The sequence below is a fragment of the Battus philenor genome, unplaced genomic scaffold (assembly GCF_028537555.1).
Source record: "Battus philenor isolate CCGP_79_NKW_IND1 unplaced genomic scaffold, ilBatPhil1.0.hap1 SCAF_24, whole genome shotgun sequence".
Lineage (NCBI taxonomy): Eukaryota > Metazoa > Arthropoda > Insecta > Lepidoptera > Papilionidae > Battus > Battus philenor.
The window spans coordinates 3582204-3608968 of record NW_027181687.1 but is presented as its reverse complement, the minus strand read 5'-3'; the positions used below and the strand labels follow the sequence as shown (position 1 = coordinate 3608968).

Here is a 26765-nt window from a genome sequence, read left to right as displayed (position 1 = left end):
CCCACTGCAAGGCTTAGGGCCACCTCCAAAGATATCTATGGGAGGATATACTATAGCCACGCTTGGTAGGCTGACTGGTGATCGTAATGTGGTATTATAGTACGCAGAGGTCGTTGTTACACATTTTCTGGAAACTTGTTTGTGAGCATTGGCAATCCTATATAATTAATACATAAAGTGTGAATTATATAATGTACTGGGAATCGAATCCGCGACCTACGATTGCAAGTCTAATGCCTGCTACCACATTGCAATTGTGGTATATCACCCAAAATATATCTTTGAGGGAGGCATATGTCTTGCAGTGGATTATTATGGGCTAAAATGAAGGAACTCAACAGATGCTCTATATAAATGAAACCAATTTTGTTGTCTTGTTATATAGTTCACGGACCCCTCCGTTCCGTGAACTCGTTTCCGATAAAGCTGCAAAAGCCGCAAGGCTAACAGCAAAAACATCACATTAGACAATAGACAATAGCTGTCTTGTTTGGTAAAGTCGAGAAGGTTTTTTGGTCTCTAGAGGACAATGTTTGAATGTCCGCAGAGAGATTGCTCGTGATAACAAGCATAAAAGGATATTGTAGCAGTGCTTTGTCACGAGCAAGCTATGTCAATTAACATCTAGTAAGCATCCCGTTCGTCTGATCACACTCTGGTATCAAATAACCGCATGTTGTTTACTATGTATTTATAACAAATTTATTCCACGAAGTTCATTTACAATCATGTTGTTTGTTACACAAGCGTTTATAAGGAAAACTTTATCCAAGTTTAACCGTCATTGTAATTAATTAAGTTTGGCAATCAATAGACGGAGTATTACTAATATATATATTTATTATTACGAAACTAGGTTTTGGACGGACGACCTTGTTAAAATCGTCGGAAGACACTGGATGGACGCTGCCTTCAAAACAGTCCTCATGGAAATGGTTATTAGATAGGTGATATGCGTGTAAAACACCAATAATCTCATGTGGGTCGGTGGATAAATCTTATGAAATATTGTCATACGACAGATATGGCCAAATTTGCAATAAATCAGATTAACTGGTTTAAATTTTCATATATTTATAAATATATTTCTCCACTTATTATATGTCATTAATATGTATAGATCATAATATATTACAAACAGCTATTTTTAAGACACAATAATTTTAATTACATTTATATTAAAATTGGTGACAGCGCCATCTATGAGTCATTATTTTTTAGTTTTCCTGTTGGGTTTTGCGAATACCGTTTTCTTCCCAGCTGTGTTGGAATGCGTCATCGGATGCTATATAGCACCAATACTCATCGAGCTCATAAAATAATGTTAATAAACCACAGTCCATTGTTGTAGTTAATTTACATGCACAACTTATACGCGTTCATTTTCCTTTGCCACAAACGCGTATGTTTTTTATTATCATTTTATTAGTAGGTAAAGGGAATAAATATATGATTACTAATAATGGGAGAATTGCGATTTCTGAACGGAGTCATTCGAATTTCGAATAAAACTAATCATTAAATCCGAAACATCTTGTCTAAAATATCGCAATGTCGTTCTGTGTTGCAGCAATGAGTGGCTCTGAGAAGCGTTTTTTTACAATGGGCCTTACAAGAAGGTTCCAGGACACTCAGAGAGCAGTGGAAAGTGTTATGATCGGTGCTTCCCCGCGGGATCAAATGAGAAATGAGATCCACATTAGAACCAAGGTCACCGACGTAGCTCGAAAAGACGGTCGCCTGAAGTGGCAGTAGGCTAGGCACATCGTGCATCCAACGATCAACGGCCAAAAGGTGGCGCGTGACGACCACAAGCCGGTAGACGGGGCGTGGATTAGCTCACCACTGGCCGAAGAGACGACATAGTCGAGGTTGCGGAAATCGTTGGATGCGTTTGACAATCACCTTGCAGTGGATGTCTATCACCTGACGTAATCAATACAAGTATAATTTAATAAAATTATACTTTTTTATGTGTACAAAAATAAAAGATTTTTATGAAAATAAAAAAGGTTGGATATAAATTATTTTTAAACTTTTTATCATGTATAAAGAAAATAAAACATTTAATCTTTTTTATACCAATTGGAAATATACAAAAGAGGTTTGATTGTAGCCGTAAAAGCTTGAAAGAGGTGAATGTATATGTATGTAATGCTTTAGTTTTGTTTTATAGTGCGAATAGTCAAGGTATAGAACAACTTACCGGCGTCGTTGTTTCCAGCTAACTACAACTTGGTAGTCTTCAAGTCAAGGGTCAATAAGTTTCTGCTAGGCAGGTAGCATTCGGTGCCGTCAGGTGAGACAGAGGTCAAAACCGATCGATAAAAAAAAACAAAGTCTTACACTTCTTTTTATTTAATCTGTATTAATTGATCTCTCTGAAACGGGAACAAAGTCTGCTGGGTCAGACCGTAAACAATAATTACTTTCTATATTTAATAAACAGAATTTTTAAAACGCTTTTTCTTAATAACTGTATTATCAAAAGGTATTTATTATTTCTGAAATCATTGATTTTGAATAGGTTGTAACATGCATAAATTGACAGCAAATGAGCATACGTTCACCTCTGTATAGTTGAAACGATATACTGCATGTATTGTCTACGTAATTAGTATGGGATACTCCGACTCATCGTTTTATTCATTTTTGCTATTTGTTATTTTATGATTGTTTACCATTTGTTTTTATGTTTGCTTATACTTGGTTGTGCTGCTTATTCTAAATTAGTGCGTTAGCGTTATATTCAAGTGAATTGTAACAACTGTAAGAGGACCTAATTTTATCATCATCATTTCAATTGTCAGACGTCCAGTTCTGGACAAAGGCTTCTCCTATAGATTTCCAGTAGGCAGCGCCTGCATACAGCGTTTTTCGGGGACCTTAAAGAGGTCATATGTCCACGTTATGGATGGACGATTCGTGTGTGAGTGGAAACCACTATATAACCGGCCCTAGAATGTGGTCCAAGCGGTCATTTGTTCTGCGCGCTATTTGGTCTTCCAACTGCTTCTTCAACTCGCTAATTTAGCGGTTTATCAAAATTGTTATGAAATAATTTGTACAGAAATATAAGCTCCAACATTCCCTTCGGTTTCAATTTATAGTAAATAAATTTGTCAGTCGAACGATCGAACGTCTTTTAATATACGGAATCAATAAAAAAAGATTTTGTGATTTTGTTATATTGTCAGCAAAATTATGTGCAAATATACACTTATCAAATATATTCATATTAAAAGAGAAATTATTTTAATGGTTTATGGCGAAGTCATACTGAAATTTGTTTTGGTTCAAAGAACATACCGAAATATGGTTCTTTGTTTACTAATATAATAACGAACGTACCTTAATTTAGGTAACTTCTTTAAATAAGCTTATTCTAGTATGTAGCGATAGCGGGGAATGAGATAACCTCTCACTCCATAAATATATCGTTCGAGATATGGAAAATATCAAATAAGATTTTATTTGTATTAATTTAAACATATATACATAATCACATATAGTTAAAAATACATCATATATAGTTAAAATAGACAAAGAAAACAAAATATAATAAGTCGTAAATGTAATGGAGCACAATAAACAAGGAATATACAATGCATTTAATACAATTAAAGTATTTTATAAGTAACAAGTAAAGTAAGATAGCATAACCTTTTTACAAGAAGTTTATAAAATTACATTTAAAAATATTAAACAAAAATGTTTTTGTTTTCAATAATTTGCTTTCAATAAATAACAATAAATCGTAGAACGTGAAAGCAAAAGCTGAGATCTCTTAAATGTTACTTGACTATGACGAACATAATTATATTTAATAAAATTGTAATACATATATATATTTAAAAAATAATTTTCTTTTATTTGTATTTATTTCTTTTGTACTGTACCTAGTATCTATAAATAAAGATTATTTACAATTACAACATCGTGTAAAATTTTTTTACAGAATATATTTAGTTTACGAAAAGATCGTGCCAGTGAGAAAATACTCTATGATTTTTAAAAAAAAAAAAACTATGACAATCAATGCGAACTTCGACTGTAGATTAAAATGAATTTCTCGGTTTTTTTTTAAGTTATTACATGTTCAATGTGATTACAATTCGTTTTAATATATTTATGTTACCTTTTGTTCTTAAATATTTAACGTACATTCACATGTTTGGGTATCATTTGTATATTTATATTTTTATCGAACAGATTCTCACTTAGAAGTTAAATAATAACTTTGTTGAAAGCACAAATCACTTTAAAAATACACAATATTATAATTTTTGGTTAAAACTATATTAGGAGCACAAGTACTTTAAAATATCGATGGTTTAGAATAAACTCCGCTGAAAATTATCGTAGCAGTGGTTTTCTCAACGACGTAATATATAAATGGTTTATTGGCTTTAAATGTTGAAGGCTTTATACGATCCGCAAAGAAGGCGGAAGTGAAAGCCGATGCCTCTGTTCCGACCTCGGTGACTTCGATGTCAGCTTTATGAACTATGGCCGAGATAAAGATGTCATTGCCCTCTGTCATAGATTTAAAACTCGCTGTACCCGAGTCGAAGATGTCCACTATACCCATTCTAGTTAAGGGCTTGTTAAGAATCAGGTTTGTGCTGATCTTGAACCTGGGTAAACTTACTAACACGCTCGCCAAGCCGTAGTAATCCGTATCAGTATTGAGTTTCAAAAATATGTCCTGTAAAGATATTTGATCTAAATTGTTGTACACGCTGGCTACGGTTTCACCGGCATACGGTAGGAATATTAAAAATGAGTATTTGCTGGTATCGTCATGACCATATGGCAGTTCTAAAACCGAAGCACGGATCTCATCAACTTTGGAATACGAGAAACTCTCCTGTTGAAACATCATGTTAACTTTACCCACTACGTTGCCGTTCTCGTCATAGAAATTTTCCACTTTCGTCTCTGATTCGTTAAATGGTAGCTGCCAGGTAGCCTTGAAGGAAATGACATTGGTCAATATCATTCTAGAATTTTCGAAATCCTCTGCCTTGAGTACACTGTAATCTGTTATTTTTGAATTTTGAATAACACCGTTTGCGTACCGTTGTGCTTCTTCCGAAGGACTGAAACTCATTTTATTAAAAGTAGCATGAAAGTCATTCCTTATGTTTTGAACGAAAGTTTCCTTAATTGATAAACCATTGTCTACAAACAAATAGTTTTGGCTTTTCAGTGTAACGTCTCGAGTTCCTGGTTTAAGCACGGAGGCTACTAATGATTTATATCCATTAATAAGGCTTTCACGTTTTTTGGGAAGGATCAATGTTCTGACGAGTTGTTCCCGAGAGGAATCTGTTGCACCAATGGATGCTGCAGTCAGGAGAGACCAGACTCCGAATGGTGAGATGACGGTGTGCCACTGTGTCTCCTCAGCGGTGAAGTATAGGAGCTCCACGCTGAAATTTCTCGCTCTGTCACTAAAGTCTATTTTCCCGCGGCACGTGGAAATCAACGCCACGAATATTAAAATCACAATTCTCATGACGACTACACTGTGCGGCGCTGGGAGGAGACTGAACAAAGTTCGCGTTGTGGTCCATTTTGTGAGTACTCGATTAGATTATTAACCCGTTTTCATCGTTGGGATTTTTAAAATTTAATCATATTTACAAACATGTAACGCAAATGGAATACCCTTGTGGCGAAATAGTATTATTAACACATGTTTTGTTTATTTGCTGCCGTTTCCCGGTTCATTCACGTATCGGAAACCAGACTTTTTTAGTTTTTGGTTATTTTATTATTTGATTTTTGAATAATTTTGATATAAAATCTTAATAGCAATCAAAGAGTAACGTTTCTTATTTTTAATCTTAGTGTTCATTATTACTACAAAAATATAAATTCTAATTTAGATAACAATATAAATGGTTTTGAGTTTAAATTTTGCACGTTTCACTTCTTTTAACTCTCGCTCTTTAACACTTTCACTTTAAGTGTTACAGGTTTTAGATAAACTTAATTAACATCGAACAGTAGCAGCTCAGTGGAACACCACTGAGGCTAACGATCGTAGGTTGTGGGTTCGATTAGCGGGATACAATCTTAGATCATTCACACTTTGTGTTTTATTTATACAGGATTGCAACTGCTCTCAGATTAGTATTCCGAGGATAAGTAAGAAAAGGACCAATACATAGCCACTTCTGCACAAAGAGTCACTCTGTGTTTGGCACTAATCGGTGTAACATAACTCCTGAAGATGCCCCGTGGAGAGGTGAAACACCTATTGAGTGATTTAACGGTGGTAGTTGTGTAATTCGCATTGTTTGCCGCATGCGCATTTATCAGCGGGTTGGCGGGCGTTGCACTTCGTTGCACGACTACGACCGCATGTGCGAAAGTTGCTAAATATTGGTCCTTTTATTTCTTAGGATGGACTTCCGCAAAATAACGCCTGATTCCATTAAATATTCAGAGGATAATTCTGCTGTTTTTTCTTCGATACGTATTGACTTTTTTATTTTTACGCTCGTATCCGATGGGAAAGAAAGTATAAACGGATGGGATTTCGTATAAGTTTTATTAACAATCGAATGCTATGTATACTTCAAACGGAGGACGCCTACATGCAAGTCGTTTCTTATCGGTCATGTTTGAAATTTATAGAGGAAGGATGATGGTTTTTGAAATCCCTAAGCTTCAGGAACAATAAGAATAGCGTAAAACTGTCACGTTCTAATTTCAAGAATAATCCATAATAAGGTTGAAATGACCTGTCTGAATTTTTTGTTCGCTCCTCTCAGGGGTAGATGCGTTTAGTAACATTTTAGCTTTAATTTAAAAGTTATAGGAGAGTTCAATATGAAAATGCAGCTTTTCATGACATATACAAGTTTTTTTTTCGTCACTGTAAATAATCCTATGCGGATATAAATAAGAATTAATGAATATGGTAATTTTCGGAATATTTGACAACATTTTCCGCAAATCGATCTATTTTTTTCCGGACAGATAATCAGAAATATATTGCTGTAATATTTAACTTTTGTTTTTAAAACATTTATTTGCCTGTCGACGTCAAGTAGTAAAATTAATATCTCTAATACTCATTTCAGAATGTAATCTTTATTTATTGGTTTAATGTTTTAATAATATAATATGAAAGTAAAAATAAAGTATAATTTATCTACTGCATACATTAAATGAGTTTATTCATATTTTCAACTAGATGACTCGATAGACATTGACCTGTATTATCAATGAATTCGAAACTCAATAAAGAAAAATAAAATTATTTCAAATATATATATTGTTTATTCTTATGCTTACACGACATTATTAGTTATATAAATTAAAATAAATATTGTCGCAAATAAATTATGTTGTCATATTTCCAACACCGGAACAGACGACATTTAATTAGTCATACGACAAACGTGGATTTTCAAAATTGATGCCACAAACACTAATAGTCTGCTTTGCAATTTATTGATCTACATTTCAAATGCAATTCTTACTTGTAATTGCGATTTTTTCCTGTATGAACCGTCTACAAACATTGTGAATAAATAAATCTGTAAAAAGATGAATGAAAGGAGAACAACCAATTTCAACTTCCGCTTGACTCAGTGAAATGGGGATTATTCTTTTATAAACAGAGTTATTGGAAGTAGGCGTAAAGGTATAATAGGGTGAATATAAAGATTAATTTCTAGCAAAAGCTACAAAGATTTTATTCTTATTTCCAATCAACTAATATAAAATGTTCACTTCGAAATATGTTATATTCATTTATTTTTCTATTCTAATGCGACAGGTCAATAAATTCAGCCAGCATAGTCTACTGAAACAGGTAGTAAACAATAATTTTATTATATAAATATAATTTAAAATTAAGTTATATATTATATCGAAAACAATTGTTTTTGAATAGGGTTAAGTACATTTATTAACAGCAAGTAAGCTCTACATTCACGTCTTTTACTCTATAACCGATCATATACACATACCTACGAAGGTATTGGAATTCTTAAATAGATCAACATTAACTAATAATATATAATTAAGAAAAATAAACTTATATTTTTGTGTCATAATGTTTTAATAAAAAATTAGAAAAATACAATGTTAATAGCTTCTTGACAAAATAAAATAAAACTTTGCGTAATATTGTTTTATAATTTTTTATATTTTAATATGTGGTATGCATTAAATACGACACTTGTAAATAGACTAGTAAAACTGTGTGAATATTTAGTACAATAACACATTCGTTGTATTTTTTAAAACAAAGATGGTTTAGAATATACACCGCTAAAAATAATTGTCGATGTTGTTTTTTCTACAATAAAATAAATAAATGGCCTATTGACTTTGAAATTAAATGGCATCATTCTGTCTACGAAAAAGGCAGAAGTGGTGGCAGAGGCAACGGTTCCAAATTCGGTGACTTCTATTTCAGCTTTGTGAACTATTGCCGAGATGAATATATCGTTTGCGGTTGTCAACGATTTGAAACTTGCTTTGCTTGAGTCGAAGATGTCTGTGATGCCCATTTCGCTCAAAGGTCTATTAAGAACCTGATTACTGCTGATCTTGAATCGTGGCAAGCTCACCATAACACTTGCTAATCCATCACTATCTTGATCACTGTTTAGTTTTATAAGTATATTTTTAATAGAAGTTTTCTCTAAACTTTTGTACACACTGGATACGTTCTGTCCTCGATACGGTAAGAGAATTAAAAATAAGTATTTGCTTATTTCATTATCACCATACGGAAGTTCCAAAGCTGATGCTTGAATCTCTTCTATATGAGAATACATAAACATACCTTCTTGAAACATCATATTCACTTTTCCCACTTCAATATTATCTTCATTGTAGAAACTTTCAACTTTTGTATCGGTTGCATTAAACGGTAATAGCCACAGACCTTTGAATGAGATGACGTTAGTTAAAATCATTTTAGAGTCATCGAAATCATCAGCATTTAATACATCATTACTCGTTACTCTTGTACGTTTGATGACATTATTTGCGATCAGTTGTGCTTGGTTGGAAGGTTTAAAATTCAGCTTGGTTGAAATAGCATTAAAATCTTTTTGCATGCTTTGTGTGAAGCTTGTTTTAATTCGATATTTGCCATCAATAAATAAGAAGTTTTTGCTTTTTAATGCTACATTCGGTGTTCCAGTTTTAAGTACGGACTGTGTTAATGATTTATATCCATCCACAAGGGTCTGATGTTTTCTTGGCAGGATCAATGTTTTTATAAGTTGTTCTCGAGAATAATCCGTCGTTCCCATGGATACTGCAGTAAGGAGAGACCAGATTCCAAATGGGGAGATAACTGTGTGCCATTGTGTCTCCTCGGCTGTGAAGTACAGGATTTCCACACTGAAGTTCCTCGCTCTGTCGTTAAAGTCTATTTTCCCGTAACACGTTGTGAGCAACGCCACAAATAATGATATCACAATTATCATGACGACTACTCTGCTCTGAGTTTTAACAAGACTGAGTAATTACAACCGTTTTTGTTTTATAACTCATCTGTTTAAGGATGCCCTGTCAAGTATATTACATAATTTATTCGCGGATTTTTACTCCGTCCTGTTAGTAAAACTGATTATTTTATTTTTATTTATTCTAAACTTCTTCACAGCTGATAATTTAAATTTAATAATAATAGATAAGTAACGCCAATTACAGAAAACATTATTATCAATTCAAAATAAATAACGATAGCAGACTTAGAAGAAAAAAAAGAGAAAGATAAGATAGTGTATTATGGAGGTGTGTACAGAGAGATGTTTTTAAGGAAATTAGTGTTCTAATATATTGATTTTTGCGCCATTAATTAACTCTTATTAAATAAAAGAAATAAAAATAAACCTATAAAGCCTAAACTTCGTTTTCATAAAGTTAACAAATACTTCATGGATCTGAATGTATGCATATATGATAAAGTTCCGCAAGATACATTTAATCTTCCTTTTCTATGTTTTAATCTTAAGTTATAAATATGTTATTAAATATCTTATAATAGCATTTAAATGTTTTAGGTTGATTAAAAATGTGTGAAACTTGGTTTGTTGACTAATATACAGGATTGATATAATATACATAATTTGTATAAAAATAAATAATTTAAAAAAAATTCATTTAAAAGTTAACAGTTCATTTTCTGGCCGGCTCTCCTCAACAGACCAGCTTTCCGTGCCGGTGGAAGCTTATTACTATAAAATACCTACTTTAATATATATTACATTTTGAATTTAAATTTGATCATTTTGTTATAGTTATGTGTAGTATAAAGTATACAGCATACGGTATATAGCATAAAGCGGTACAGAAGTATCGTAAATAAGTTTATGGTCATAAATAAACAAATTATTGTTCGGTGTTGTATTAATTTTAATATAATCTATTAAGCATATATTTAATCTGTAAAATAATGGATAATTTTCGAATTGATTCGATAAATACGGAGGTTCGACCCGAAAAATAAATAAATCTAAGATTTTTTTATAACAATTCTAGCTTTCACGACAGACTCTGTCCTGGCAGATATTATTGTATAATATTAATTAACGTATCTTGTTTCAGAGCGATCACTTTATTTATTTATAATATGTGAAATAAATAAATAAATTCTATGATCAATAAATACTGACCGATGCATCTGTCAAGCGACAATAAAAATCAGCAGCCGGCGAACTGTCAAACGCGCCAAGTACAAATCGAACTGTCCAACCCGTGTATATTTTACGATTTTCAAATTTATTTTCCTTAAAACCTTTTTAGAATATAATGAAACTTATTTAAAAAGGTAACTTACGTAGAATGAGAATGAAATTGATAAAGATGTTTTTAATTATTCCGAAACACACAACAAAATCAAATGTATTCAAATGAAAACAACAAATGTTATAACAATTAAAAATTATGCTGCGCCAACTTATTTCTGTGTGTTCAATATTTAAGATGTACAAGAGCAAATAAGTTAGAAAAGCTAATCATCTAAAAAAAAAATATTGAGGCGTTATATGCTAATTGTTTTCTAATATAAACCATATTACGAAATAAAACAGAAATAAATAAATCAATTTTATCTAGCAAATGCGACAATGATTCTTTTCGGAACACGCATATTCGTTCTTTAGTTATGGCATATACAAGCAAATTGTGATTTTATGTTTAAATATATATGTATACCAAACATACACCAGCATAACCATTTATATGATAGTACGAGTAATTACGTTTATTATTTATCTTGATGCAATTAAAAAGTATTACGGAAAATACTCGGTGTTTATTTGGCACAACAGCAAACGTCAGTACAATGTTATGCATACAATATACAATTTAAAGTAAATTTTAAATTAAAAGTACATTGTCAAATAAATCTGGTCTATGGTCTGTCGACTCATTTACCTGATTGATATTTTAATGTACATATGAAAAATTGTTTAAATTTCATTAAACGAGAAACTTTTGAGTTTCAGGCCGGCTCTTTCTAACAGATCATGTTTCTCGAGTCGGTGGTAATCGAGAATTTTAACATTATAGGTAGTTACCTATAATGTTAAAATACTCGACAATTGAAAAGCGCATGTAAAGGTCTACTTGAATAAAGATGTTTTAAATTTTGGATTTTTTTTTAAATTATGTATTCTATAGCTAGGTTTTGGTTGATGGTAATACTGTTAGCCCGGAGGCTTTTACAGTTCATTGGAACTGTGTTCGCGGAGTGGAAGGGTCCGTGAACTTAATATATTTTATAGGCGGTGTGAATAAATTAAAGTTTTGGATATTTTAGGTTAGTTATGGTCTTTATAGTTTCTGGAGCGGACACCACGTGCAGACCAAAGCAGCGTTTGACGTCTACCCACAAAGCGAACAGACGACCTTGTTAATGACGTCAAAATACGTCATATATAATAAGGCCTTTTTGAAAATACATAGGGGTAGCTTATTCAGTAATTGACGTCTTATGGATGAAATGTTGATGATGAGATATAATCAATATGTAGACAAAATACCATCGGAAATAAGATGATTTATTTATTGAATTATCTATTTGTATAGCACACTAGAAGTTACGTAAATAATACATGATCGATATTTCAAAAACTTATCCATTCCATTTTTAAACAAAAAATAGTTTAACCGTTAACGTTAATTAAAATATTTTAGAAATATGTGAATAATAGGAAAAACAAATAGATAGTTAATCAATAAATAATAAATAGTTAATAATGTGGCAATAGTTATTTTTCAAATTAGATTAACTTGGTTTCAGCCCATTGACGCCTACTGCAAGGCGTAAACCTCCCCCAAAGATATACATGGGGAGATATATCATAACGGCCACGCTTTGCTGACGGGTTGGCGATCGCAGTGTGGTTTTATAGAATGCACATAACGTTCTTGCGATTCCTCCGGAAACTTGTTTGTTAAAAGTGGCTATCCTATATAATTATGTACAAAGTGTAAATTATACAAGATTGTATCTCGGGAATCGATCCTACAATCTACGCTCACAAGCCTCCGTCCTCTACCGCTGAGCTACCACTGCTCAACAAATAGACTTATTGTTTAACTGATCTTTTTTTTAATATTTTTTGTTACTAGCTTTACTAGCACATGCTGTTGTTATCTGTCACCGACACTGTGAATGGTCATGTATTTCTTTAACTGCTTTATATTTGATTTGAATCAAAATAAAAAAAATTCTGCGTACCACGTGCGTGTCACGACTGATCAGAAGACGCTATATTGATATATGTCCGGTTAAAAGAGAAGATAAATTCAAAGGATGTCTTCAAAATCGTATCCGTCTGAAAACATCCTTCAAATCAGGCACGTCATAATAACCAGAGATTCTTTTCGTCGATTAAGTTCCATATTTTTCTGAGATTTTCCAGTGTTTAGAGACTTACAAAAACGGGGTCACAACGTTTAGAATTTGTTATTGAATATTATTTTAAATCGACCCCTTAAAAAACTTATACGGGGCTAAAAGCTTACAGGCGAATGTACAACTCACTTGCTGTAAATTAATTCATGGTACACTATCAAAAATCAATATGTTTATAAATAATGAATAACGTTATGATAATGTAGTTTTAATTTGTTATTGTTTTCTATTGCCCCTGTAGACTTTGTACTACCAGAAGTTATTGGGCTGTCGCATTCCTATAGAAAAAGAATTAATGTAACATATTTCAGAGCGATCACTTCATGCAGGTTGATTGGGAATAGATGTAAACATTTTAAAACTCTTTGCATATAAGCTGTACATTTATCCCTTTAAATATAGTATACCTATAATTAATTAGCCTGAATTATGTCAATAAATACTCTCCTTCGGTAAATCATAAAGGATTTTTTAAAGTTTCAATATTTCATAATAGTGGTATAAGTTCGTTGTATATGAAAAAGATATTTGACTTAAATATTAATAATGATGTAGAAATACATGATAGTTTATTAATAGTTATCTTTACTATAGTTTATTTAACCTTTCATCCGTGGGGAATTGGTTTTCCCGGGCGAGATTAGACTGCTTGGTGTAAACAACTGCTTGTTAAATATTGCATTATCTTAAAACAGCTATCTCCTTTATGAAACAATATCTTTGGAAGTTAAAGGCTAACTATGGTTATTTCGGAATAATGTGATTTAGGATAAGATAACTTTAGGAATATTGAGAATTCTCTGTACTAATTAGAATGAAATTACAGTGTTTTAAGAGTAATGCCTGACTGTTTCAAACGGAACATTATTACGAAATACTTGTATTGGCTTGGTGATGGTTAGCCGAAATTACGTTTTAAATAACTAAATTCAGAAGTTCCTTTTAAGCCTAGGTATAGGCTTTAATATTTAATGGAATCAGGCGTTACCTTGCAGAAGTCCATCCTAAGTAAGAAAAGGACCAATAATTAGCCACTTCCGCACATGCAGTGGTAGGCGTGCAACAAAGTGCACCGCCCGCCAGCCTGCTGATAAATGCGTATGCGGCAAACAAACACTGAGTGTTTGGCACTAATCGGTGTAACATAACTCCTGAAGATGTCCCGTGAAGGGGTGAAACACGTGTTGAGTGATTTGACGGTAGCAGTTGTGTAATTCGCATTGTTTGTCGCATACGCATTCATCAGCGAGCTGGCGGGCGGTGCACTTTGTTGCACGACTACCACTGCATGTGCGGAAGTGGCTAAATATTGGTCCTTTTCTTACTTAGGTATAGGCTATTATGTAGCTTTATTAGCCTATTTGTTGGCCTGCGAGTTCTCACGTCGCATGCACTGACGTTCCATGTAGTGACCGGTCTCGCTATCGTCCGTTTTGGAAATTTAACCGCCATCTAATGTAAAATAAATACAACTTCTGCTTATAGAAAATTCATCTATATCAAATGACGCTATATTCCTTTTTAAAAAAAAATACCAAAAGATTCCTGTTTGTGATTTTATTTTAAAAATAATTCCTCGCAATCATCACTTGACAATTGTATATCCAAACAAAATTGTCTGTTTCACATATGTCGCGGTAGTTCTCCTATAATTCGCTAGATGGCTCTTTTCTATAATTTGTAAGTTTTATAAAAAGTTTATGATCGACTGAAAATTAATAAAATAAATAAAACGTATTTCGTGGAAATTGTTGATATTGTATGTGGATTAAAGATAAAATAATTTTTTTACCTGTTACTTATATTTTTACAAACGTAACATATTTGTCACCTTTGTTTTCTTGACGTTTAAACGTCAAGTCGATGTAATGTCACGAGTCACGAGAAATATAAAGGAAAAATGTTGTTATGGTGCTGAGAATAAAATAAAAACTTGTGTTCAGCCGCTTTTATTATTTGATCCCACATATATGCCTCATACATTGTTAATTTTCGTTTTAAAAAGGGCAACTAATAAGTTTTTCCGGTGATGGGTTATTGCCAATAATCTTATAACGATGATTGACGATTCGTTATTGCACCTATTCGAATCAATATATTTAACTTCTGAATTTGATCATTTGACATATTTTTTTTTATTTTGTAGTGGTTGTAGTGGTTTCCCTATTTTGTACATTGTAATATTTTGTTGTCAGTCACATTTTGCACTAAATCAATATTTCCGCTCATTCATTCGAGTACTATGACTATCGGACGTAGATACAGTTCAACCAAAAATAATTGAAGCTCCTTGAAAGAACCAAAAACAGACATTACAATCTCGTGAAAAAAATTAAAATCGCATAAACATTGATTTGTTTGTGAATTGATCACAAATGAAATGCGAACGTTTGAAAATCCCAAGCAGTACATAGAATCTGACTCCGTGACGAATCGGTCAGTAATCTTGAGAGAATGTATATGAATGACAGGGTCCTAATGGAAGAAATGTCGCCTTAATTGACCAATGACTTAGTACTGGTAGCTGCTATTAGAACCTTCATATTTCATTGGCATCGCGGGCTAGCAAGCAAATTTTGACCGACGTCAAAATAATCGTCGTGTTCAAGCAACCTCTGAAGACCATAACTTACGCGGAATTGTCATGTGGTTTACTTCACAAAACAGTCTTTCGTTTCAATTAGTATGGATAATCTCTCTCCACTCCTAAACTGGAAAGACTCGAGAAAGAGAACGCTGAATTGCTTTGGAGTTTGACAAGACGGAAAATATGTCAAACGCACATATTCGCACCCTAATGTCAGTCGGAGGTTCAAGTTTCGAAGATGTTAGCAAACAATCAAAATAACTAATCGTTGAATTCGACTCGCCTGGGTTGCGTTCGAGAAACTTCGAAATATCATGCTGTTCAATATCTAATATAAAGACAAAGGTTTACGACCATTGTGTTACAATATGAATAGCAAATAAAAATTAAAATTTATATCTTGAGTTATAAGATGACCAGAAAAGAAAAAGAAGCTTACTACAGTGACCTAATAAAGTACATTTCGTTTATTCATAAATATTAGATACGATTTAAAAAATAAATGAAGTTTCATTCTAGTTAAAAACATTTGTGATATTAAAGTGAAGTGGAGAAACATTTACTGTAATAGCATTACCAAGGTTCCGCAGAGATTTAGTGGATTAGCTATCAGAACCTAAACTTCGACGCAAGTATCAAGATACGACGCCTATGACGGTAGTTAAAACTATTAACAACATTAATGATTTTTTTTGTACTTTAAGCTGGATTCAATTTCCGATTTCAAAGCTAGACCCACCCAAGTGAGTTTGGAAACGAATGTTTCAGACTTACTTATAGCTGAACACTGGCTGTCATCTAGTACTTATCTTATTTCGCCAGATTATGATTTGTGGTCACTTTTGAAAGAAAGTGAGGCATAATTTTACATTTCTGAAACAAATTATAACAAAGTCAGTGAAGAGTTTTTGAAAGAAGAGAGTGGGTTTTACAATAAATTATTTAAACTCAACAGAGTGACTCTATTGACAACTGGTCTCAACGGTTTAATTGAAATAATTTTGAATGTAATTAATGTTTATTGTAACAGAAGAATAAAGGATTTATTCTTCATAAACAATATTTATGTATCTTACAGAACATTTTTTTTATTACTGAATTATAAAAAAAAATGCAAACGTGTTTATGCTTTTTAAAAACCGAGAATAAGCGCGGGAAACGAATCGTTAAGAAAAAAAATATAACAGACAAGAAAAAAATAAAGTTACCAAACATCTGCCGATTTCATTGCCGCGGTCACGGTTTCTTGTTGTTCATGATGTCATTGTCTTCGACGTGAGAAACATGAGATTAAAAAAAAATAACCATTGTGTTTTAGTGATGTGCCTTGTAGCATCTGACCTTACTTGATTTTAAAATTATGTAAACTTAAAAGGTTCTCCTAGTAACGTAAAGTAACTCGTACTAAAAAGGATTACTAGAAAGGAAATATTTGAATTGTGTACTTAAGTGAAGCCTCTGTTATTATTTAATTAATGTTTGTTAACTTATTTACATTACTTATTACTTATATATTACATAGTGCAATGGTGGACTTAATTTATTATTAGCTAGAGTGATGTAGAGAGAACAAGTAGGCAAGCGTATAAATGGAAAGATAGAAAAATGTTATATTCTACTTTATAATATTAAAACATATTCATTTATAATGGACAATTATAAATTATAATAATTACTAATGTACACTAAAATAGAAGAAAAGAATATATTAAAAAAATTACACATCGGTTTTTACACGTACAAGTGAAGTAAAGATAATTATATTAACTCTTCCCTCAATACGTCTGGAACATTCTTTTTTAAACATGCAGTAGTTTAGGAACGGAGTTCTCAGGGGTATGGTGAGGTTATCTACACCAATAGAAATGAAAGACTATTATGTGTACTGAACTACATGCTTATTCCATATGGAACACCATTACGGAAGGCTTGTTTGTAAAATTTGGATAGTTATTTATACACGTGTGGGAATAACATTATGGAAAGTTTCCACAGAGGCGCGGCGCGTAGGTTATGGTCCTGTTAGCCTGTTACACTACTGCGCAACAGAACAGTTGCTCCAAGTCTGTCGTCTGTCAACAGCAGGTGATAAAATAAGATGGTTCAAGTGGCACCTACATTGGTGTTCTAGCTTTCTAGAAGTTGCCTCGAATTATTTTAATTTAAATCAAATCATTTTTAATAGGAAATAAAAAACGGAAAAATTTAGAAAGGTCAATTCATATAGTCTTAGTACGTGAGAACAGTCCCATCACTAGTTATTATCTTCAAATAGCCCTTACGTAAACATAAAATGGCAAATTACCTTCTACCTAGTGTACTATATTCCTTTTACGCCGTCTCTTATAATATGACTGTTTGTTAATTATTCCATCGTTTGCGATAATATCCTTCTGTCACTAGGAGCTTAAGATTTCACCAACTTCACGTATTGTCAATATGCGTTTACTCAATATTATTCCGAAAATTTTATCAACGATTTCTGATGCTGACATCTTTTAGCCCATCTGTATATATGGTGTCACGTGTACTGGTATCACAACAAGTACTTCTTAACCATTGATATTAATGGTGTATAGTATATTGGAACATAATACTTTTTATTTTTCTTAAAGTTTTAAGTAATTTTTTATTTAAAGAAATATATTTTATGTTAAAAATCACGAGGTTTATTGTCATCCCCAGAAGAACATAGGTCACCGTCGTAGCTCGAAGAATTGCTCATCTGAAGTGATGGTCAGCCGTGCACGTCGCTCATGCAACCGACGGTTATTGGAACCTAAAGGTGAGTGGCGATCGCGAGGTCGTGGTTTTTTTTATGGCCCCCGCTATTGGGAGCCTCTCGTACCCCCTATCTAGTTTGGGACAGGGACTTTATTTACACATAATTTTAAGAGTTTTATCTTTATTCGACACTCACTTTCATACTCCTCAATTTCTTTTATTCTCTCCTTTTATGCTTCACAATATCTTACAATTATGGTTCTTTCATTCCTTCTTGCTTTCATTGCCTTCCTTTCCTCACCTTTTTTACTCTTAGTTGGCTAGGTACATTTTTATTTTCCAATCTTTATCTTTATTTTTTGATATCACAGATTTGTTTCGATTTGAACTTTTTAATACATTGCTAGACTTGTCTTATATTCTATTATCATTTGATAAGTTCGTTTACATGTGCATTTATTTCATTTTTGGTTCCAGTTTTTCTTTTTGGTTTTGTTCCTTTTAATAGCATTACTTACCACTCTGCGAGCAAACGATAGGAAAGATGGGCGAAGGTTGTCGTCGCCCATCATTAACGCGAGGACGTGGTTAGATCCCCTTGGTGAAGATCGCTGGAAGTCACTGATGATGAAATTATTACTATTGGATTTTACAGTTTCAATGTAAGCTGAAAATGCCCAGGAAGGCTGCGTATCTCGATCGATGAATGTATCGACTCTAAAAGGACATTTACGTTAACTCTCTGCGAGTAGAACTCTGTATAAGGATATTTTTAATATTATTATTTAAAATTCTCAAAGGAGTTTCAATTGCATTTATTTAAACCTTTGTTAAACTTTATGTTGAGACTTATAATTTTTTAAGTTTATGCTAAGATTTCTACTGAAAGATCTGAAAAAGAAATTTTAGTTATTTATTACCATACTCACAAGAATATAGCTCCACTACTATATTCTTCAAATTAATATATATATTTGCTAAAAACATAAAAAAATTCTGGACAGTATCAATTTTTGTGAACGTAACTTTAGATGCGTGAATGTACACTTACCTTATTTATCAGCAAAAAGCTTTAAAGCTTTTATATCTATTTATAATCACTTGTATAAAGTGATCACTCTGAAATATGTTACATTAATTTATTTTTTCTATTGGAACGTGACAGGTCATTCTCGCAGAATTAAGTCAGACAAATATAGTAAAGAATAATTAAGTTTAATGTGTATTAATCTGAATCTTTTTGAATTTTTGCCTTTTTTGAATGTCATCATTGCGTAATTTGTTATTTCTTAAACTATTACTTTTTTGGTAAGATGTATTATGAATTACCTATAACCAATCAGCCTATATATTTTTATTTTATTACTGTTATTAAAGCTTCAGTATAAATGTTAAATGTGGAGGTCGATAGAATATATAATATTGCGTTGTAATGTTTTATACAATCACATTTACGATCTTGCATCTACATTTATTTTTGTATTTTTTCAATAATTGTGCGCGTTCGAAATTATTATTATTTTTCAATTAATTAATAATGATAAAAAATTACAATTTTTGTTACAAGATAGCTCAAGAAACAACACGATTTCATGTTTGTGCTGCAAAGTTGACATAGAAACAAAAATAGAATAAATAAAAGTTATTTAAACTAGGGCTATAAGTAAAAGAAGACAAATATCTATTTGCACAGACATTAAGAGTATATTCATTGAAATAAATTAATAGTAATACACGAGTTTGTGTCTACTGTATTTTGCATTTATTTACATTGCAATGCTGTAATACTCGAACTCAGAAAAATCGATGTCGTGTTTAACATATTTACTTAAAATAAACTCGAGTTCTCACTGCAATTGGGGGCTCACGGACCCATGATCTCAGCTAAGATGAAGCTGTAAAGCCTTCGGGCTAACAGCACCTACATCAATAGATAATAAGTAACTGGGGGCTGTTCGGAACATCGTCATAGCAGTTTTGTACTGATTAGCGACGAAGATTAATAATATATTTCAACGAAACATCAAGAAATTTTATACAAATTAAACTGACTCATGACGGTTACCGAGCAATGTCTTGCTTTACCTATAATAATAAAAGTCTTTCAAACTATCTTTCAAACGGTTTACGAAATGGACGCATCTCCAACCCCCCTGTTGGCAAAAATTCGTCAAGTCTATTTTGAGATGATCTTTACTTGGAAAAAATTAACTTTGATTATTCCTACTAAATTTTTAAGCTTATAAGCCTTATGTATATAAATGTATATATATGTATGTATATATACATTAGACGAGAGACCCTTTTTCTCTTGATCATGGCGTAAGTTGAGAATGATTTTAAAAATTTCATTCATCTTTCAATCAAAAAGGTTACTATATGAAAAAAATACATACCCAATACAGAATTTGCAACGTTGGTAAATAAATTGCAAGCTCAATTGAATATTTGTGTCATTTGCCAAATCAATGTTTTTACATTTAGGCACTACAGAAGAAAACGAAACAATGTTCTTAACCTATTTTTTTAAGGTTCCAATGTAGACAGGTCATATAGTACGCAAAAAAGAAGCCGATGGGACCTTGAAATTCTATAGGAGACGAGATACAAAAAAAAAGTTAAAGTAATATATCAGAGCGCCCACTTTAAAGAGGGTGATTGAAAAAACGAGTAAAATCTCTTTGCTGACAAATGAGCTCATTTTCCCCTTTCCCATTTAAAGCTTTTACACCTATATTCAAAAAACCTGTGTACTGACTCTATTAAATTTCCGGACCGGTAAAAAGACTCGGTAGAAGTATTATTTTCGCCGAGTAAAAGTCAGCTAAGAAAGGAATTCAAGAAACTATCCCATAGGGGAAAGGGAAGGTTTCATGCAACAATAATGCACATTTTCAAACTAAAATTCTTATAGGTATAAAACTTGGACCAGGCCAAGATAACAGGGCATGGTACTGCTAGTTATTTAACGAATTAGCAAAATCGTTCATGTTGAACAGACTTACCTGGTCTATTATCTGCGCAATCAAAATCTTATTATAGTTTTAAGATTTCTCTCACTTAAGCCAATTTAATACAATTATTATTTAATTAATTAATAAAAAAATACACAACAAATCAACACATATTTATTAAGTAATCACAGTAAAGATGGCTCCGCATAGACACCAGCGAACACAATTAAACCAGAGAGTTTCTCTTTTATTAGAAACACGAACTCCTTATTCGCTTCAAATCTTTGCGACAGTATTCTGTCTTCCAGTCCCACAATCGTTGACGAAGCCGCTACAGTACCTTCTTCTGTTACCTCTATGTTAACATTTTGAATAGTTTGTGATACGTAAAGAGGGTTGTCAGATATACCTGGCATCTGTGCTTTAGTGCTGTCGAAAATATTACGTATACCCATGTACGTTAACGGTTGAATCATCTCTATTTGTGAAGTTACTTGGAATCTTGGTATATAACAGTCTATTTCAGGTAATGCTTCTGATGTGTGAAATTCGTTTATCCAAGTCAAAGGTTGTTTGGATAGATTCTCCAGCAGCCTTTGAAGAGGAATACCGTCGAATGGAAGCAATATTAGCATTGATAGCTGTTCGCTCATTCCATAAGGCATTTCTAGAATTTGTGCTCCTATAGCTGGCGAATCCCCAACATTGTGAGGTGCTTTATGGTACATCATGTTTACAGATCCAATCGTTTTACCTTGATAGTTATAGAATGCTTCCTCTCTAGTCTGAGTACTATCGAAAGGGTATGTCCAGTTGGCTTTGAAATATATTCCATCAACTAGAATCATCCTTAGGTTGTCTAGCGCACTTGGTGATATAGCATTTTCTATTCTGCCTCGGGTTATTCTGCAGATGTACGTGTTGATATCATTAGCTAGTAAAGTTTTATTTCTTGGATCGACGACAAAGACTTGTGTGTCGAAGTTTTTAGCGTACTGGCAAAATTCTTCATGGAGATTAAGATTGTAATCAACGAATAAGCCTGATATACCTTCTAATAATACATCCTTTTCTCTTCTCAATAAAATATCACTAACGGCTAAATGAAGAGCTGTTGTTTGCCTCGCATCCTTTGGAAGCCTAAGCCCTTCTAGAAGTTGAGTGAATGTATCACCTGAACAACCTTCTGCGAGAAGAGTGAACATACTCCAGATAGACAGCGGTGATATTACCAAGTTTTTCTCCCCATAGCTTTCTTGAAACGCGTATGTGTTGTACAGGAGTTGGAGTGAGAAGGCGTTCAATGGCGTAAAGTCGACATCAGCTCTTGGGGCGGCCAGAGCTAGGCTTACGAGTGCCAGTACCTTCCACATTGCGCGACTAAATAGGGCCGAGTCACACACAGCACTGCGATACAAATGCGATGTTTTATCAATTTGAATAGAGACCTTCTCACGGATATTCGTATTCGTGAGGCAATTCGCGTGCACGGTTTACCGGCACTGTTTCTATTCTGCGTATGGGACGAGTTTATGTGGGTGTTTTATAAGGTGCCTTAAGTCGTATGGGTATTTTATATGATAGGATTAATCGATTTTCCACTGTGTTACTATAGTAATTATTTTAGCGAATTTATATAGAGTTGTATTTCGTTATCGATCTGTGTGCGTTTAAGCGTAAAAATTCTTAATTTTTATTCTAAGTTGACATCATTTTTTTATTGCGAAACAGGTTAAAATATTTTAATTTAATATATCGGCAGCACGTGTTATTTTGCTGATGTATTATCATAATTTATATATTTTTGTTACTTATATTTGTTCGAAACATTAATAGAGAATTACATAATAGTTACATTTTCATTGCATCTCTTATTACAGATAGGCATAACATGAATTATTATATCTTGAATCATGTTAAGCTATTCTTTCTTTGAGTTGAATTTATGAGATGTATTTGAATTACATAAAAATGTTTCTTTACATTAATCCAAACATTTGAAATACCTTTGACATATCTTACAGTAAAATCGTTCATTATTATAAGTATACATATCAGTTTTTGGTAGAGTTTGTCATAAAAGAACGGAAAGCAATTCGTTGCATTTGAAAATAAAATGTATGTTCTTGTCAAGGATCGAGTGTTGGATTATTATCCGCTTGTGAGAAATATTCTTACATTTGTAATAATAAAAGGTTAATGAAAGTAACAATATAAATAATGAACAAATTGCTTTTATGAAAATATGTTCAAATGCTTCAATTTGCTTTGATTCTTGTGGTAATAATAAATGTGACATCGCTCCCTCGTCTTTTTATTTAGAAATTACTTAACATATGTTTACTTTGAAATAGTAATCAGAGATGTTCTTTTATATTATTGTTCTATAAATTATCATCATCATCATTTTATCATAGGACGCACGCTGCTGAACCTGGGCCTCCTACAAAGATTTTCAATAGGACTTTTTTTTTTTAAATTCGACTGGTTGGAAGCGGTCTGTATCTGCAGCAAAAATTTATATCTATTTCTATTTCTATTTAGATGTCCCACTGACGTTGTGTTATCCTGTTTATGAATAATTTAGAAATATGATAAATAAAAAAGTGTAAAAGTTATATTTTTAGATATATAATATAGTTGTTATATTTTCAAGTGCCTAAATAAATAATGCTTTTTCGATATAAGAATAAGCGACGTACAATTAGTTATGTAAACAACATGAATTTTAAAATTTACTCTAACCCGCAACAATTGTTCATGCGATTTATTTATAGACAAATAAAAAAACTCGCTGAAATTTACATTTATTTTATTTTCATGGGAACTTTTAACAAATTATATGAAAAATTTACAAAAAGTTGAATGTTATCATTGAAGTCGTTTTCAAGTGATGGCCGAACGAACGGAAACACGAATAAATTTTTATATATATTTATATATATATATATACATGAGTATATATATATATATATATATATATATATATATATATATATATATATATTGATAACTAAAGATATTGGATCTTGTTAACAGAGTCCACCTTGTTAGTCTTTATACTGAAATCTTAAGATCCCTGCCACTACTATTCTGGACTACATGAGTCTTGTCGATCACTCCAAATAGCCAATGAGTCGCTGGACTTCGTCACATATTTTATTTCGTCTAATAATTAGCATTTAGCTCAAAATCCTTCCACATATTCTGATTCCTTTAGACCGAAAAAGCTGAAACAGCCACACAAAAGCTAATGATTTATAGCTTGTTTATGATTTTTGAGCTTGCCAATAAGGCTTAGATTGAGAGGTAACTTTATAGAAAAAAATAACACCAATTAATTTTAAATGATTAATAACGTGTTTTTATTATAATTTATTATAAGAGCATTGCGGGCCACCTATTGTATGGTAATTAGCCATATATTATACCATGTCAAAAATACCCACATGCCGTGCGTATCATGTCAAGAGCAGCACACTGATAAGAATGGTCGTTGAACTTAGTTATATGATTAACTGTTACAGTTAAATTTAGATACATTCTTTATAATATGAGTGAAACACAATAAGGTTTCTTTTTTTATTAAATAAAGCACGACCAGTTATAAGCAAATACAAAATGAAAGCAGTAAACACGCAAAATAAAATATAAGTTGAAAAACGGACATTATAAATACTAACAGAAGAGTAGATGAAGAAAATTAAGGTGATTTACTTTAATGGGACACTAGGAATTAGGACAAAGATCAATCAGGTAGACAATTTAGAACTAGACAGGGTTTTACGTATGGATTTTACAGGTTCCTGTAATCTTGGTTTAGTTAAGCTGATTTTTGGACGAATATTTTCTTTTAAATTGAGAACAGTTATAGGATTGATATTGTTAACTCTCTCTTTGAGGTTCCTCTTTAAAAATCCATTGAAGTTAAGTCGTATGATTTCGGTTCCCCCGAGATATCCCTAAAGCGTCTGGTAAATTTTTGGAGATAAGCTTGCAAATTCATTGAAGCTCTGTGCGTCTCCGTGTGTGTCTTCTGCATTAGCTCCATCCTGTTACAACGTGTTTTATAAGTACTATGGTTGAGTTTGCAGGTTCGGCAAAAATAAATCCGTAATCATGCGTCGATAATTCTCGCTATTGACATTCGTCTCAGGCCTTGGCTATTTTAGTAATTCTTTAATATTAAAGTCGACATATCTGCGTTTCAGTTTAAAGATTTACATACGTAAAGAATTTGTTTTGCTTGAGATACTGTACTTTGGATTGAATGAGGATAAATAGTATAAAATAGGTAAAATTATCTTTTATTAGTACAAACGACGGCTGCATTAAAATTGCACTATTGGATGGATTCACTAAGAAAAAATAGAGCAGTCGATCGTTGAGTGATATAAGAGATAAGTATACAGGGTGATTGATTATAGGTGTAAAAGTATTAAGGTTTTTATAGAGTTATAAGTGCGTACTTCGCTTCTGAACCAAAAAACTTCGACATATCGTTATTTTATTAAGTATTCGTTTGCATGCTACAATACTATCAGATTACTTCAACATATATTAAAATAGTAGAAATGAATGAGACTAGTATGCTTTATTAATTTAATAGGGTGTAAAATGCATATACAGTATGATAAAATATAGATATACAAGCTTTAAAACACTAAATGTAAAGCAAAATTGTCAACAAAAAGTTTCATAGCTTTTATCTCTATCTTTAATCACTCTGTACAGAGTGATCACTCTAAAATATGTAATATATATATTTTTCGATTTGAATGCGACAGACCGATTACTTTTAGTTGTATAAAGTCTGAAGAAACGGATAATAAATAGTTATTAATTTTAATATGTAATAATCCTAGTTTTCAAAAGGCATTTTCAACTATGTATAGTATATATGTATGTAAAAGGTACATTCTATATGTAAATCAATAGATAGCAAATGACATTCATCTTTTTAAAGAATTAACATCTGTAACCAATCATCCTGTACATTATCTTACGTTATACGATACGTTTACGATAATAATGACCTGGTTCCACAGCGTATTATGGATCCGTCATCACGCATGGCCTTGAGGCTGGCATCAGAAGGCCTTGTATTGTTAGGACTTCCAATATTGTATAACGGCTTCTTCCTGTCTTTTGTTATCTTTTTCTCCAATATTACATTATTTAAACACCAATTTTTTTTTTCGGAAACTTGAATCCTTTTTTAACGAATATATTAAATGTGTTTCAAGGGTAAATCTTGGGAAAGGTACGATCATCTATGAATTTTTTTTTTCATATTTGGAGAGCAGAGAGCAGTGATGCACAGATAGCGCAGCGATGAAGGACTGAGACTTGCGATCATAGGAGGCAGTTTGAATCTTGGGGTACAGTGTCATATAATTCACACTTTGTCCATTAATTATACAGGGTTGCCACTGCTCATAAAATTTCCAAAGGATGAGTCAGCAGCATTCTCTGTGTACCATAATACGGCACTGCGATCGCCAATCTACCTGCCAAGCCTGGCGATTATAGTATATCGTCCCGTAGATATTTTTGGAGGAAGCCAATGCATTGTAGTGGCCTTCTATGTGCT

The 26765-nt window shown here is 32.4% G+C and overlaps 3 protein-coding genes across 3 annotated transcripts; all 3 read right to left on the bottom strand.

Annotated features, from left to right (window-relative positions):
* Window positions 1-4146: 4146 nt before the first annotated feature.
* Window positions 4147-5533, bottom strand: LOC137924733 (serine protease inhibitor 77Ba-like). The gene has a single exon (XM_068768151.1). It carries the CDS (start codon window positions 5519-5521, stop codon window positions 4319-4321), a length of 1203 nt encoding a protein of 400 aa, XP_068624252.1. The 5' UTR covers window positions 5522-5533; the 3' UTR covers window positions 4147-4318.
* Window positions 5534-8108: 2575 nt separating this feature from the next.
* Window positions 8109-9483, bottom strand: LOC137924732 (serine protease inhibitor 77Ba-like). The gene has a single exon (XM_068768150.1). It carries the CDS (start codon window positions 9465-9467, stop codon window positions 8265-8267), a length of 1203 nt encoding a protein of 400 aa, XP_068624251.1. The 5' UTR covers window positions 9468-9483; the 3' UTR covers window positions 8109-8264.
* An 11845-nt stretch (window positions 9484-21328) lies between these two features.
* LOC137924559 (serine protease inhibitor 77Ba-like) lies at window positions 21329-22615 on the bottom strand. The gene has a single exon (XM_068767950.1). The coding sequence runs from the start codon at window positions 22543-22545 to the stop codon at window positions 21358-21360; it is 1188 nt and encodes a 395-aa protein (XP_068624051.1). The 5' UTR covers window positions 22546-22615; the 3' UTR covers window positions 21329-21357.
* Window positions 22616-26765: the final 4150 nt, after the last annotated feature.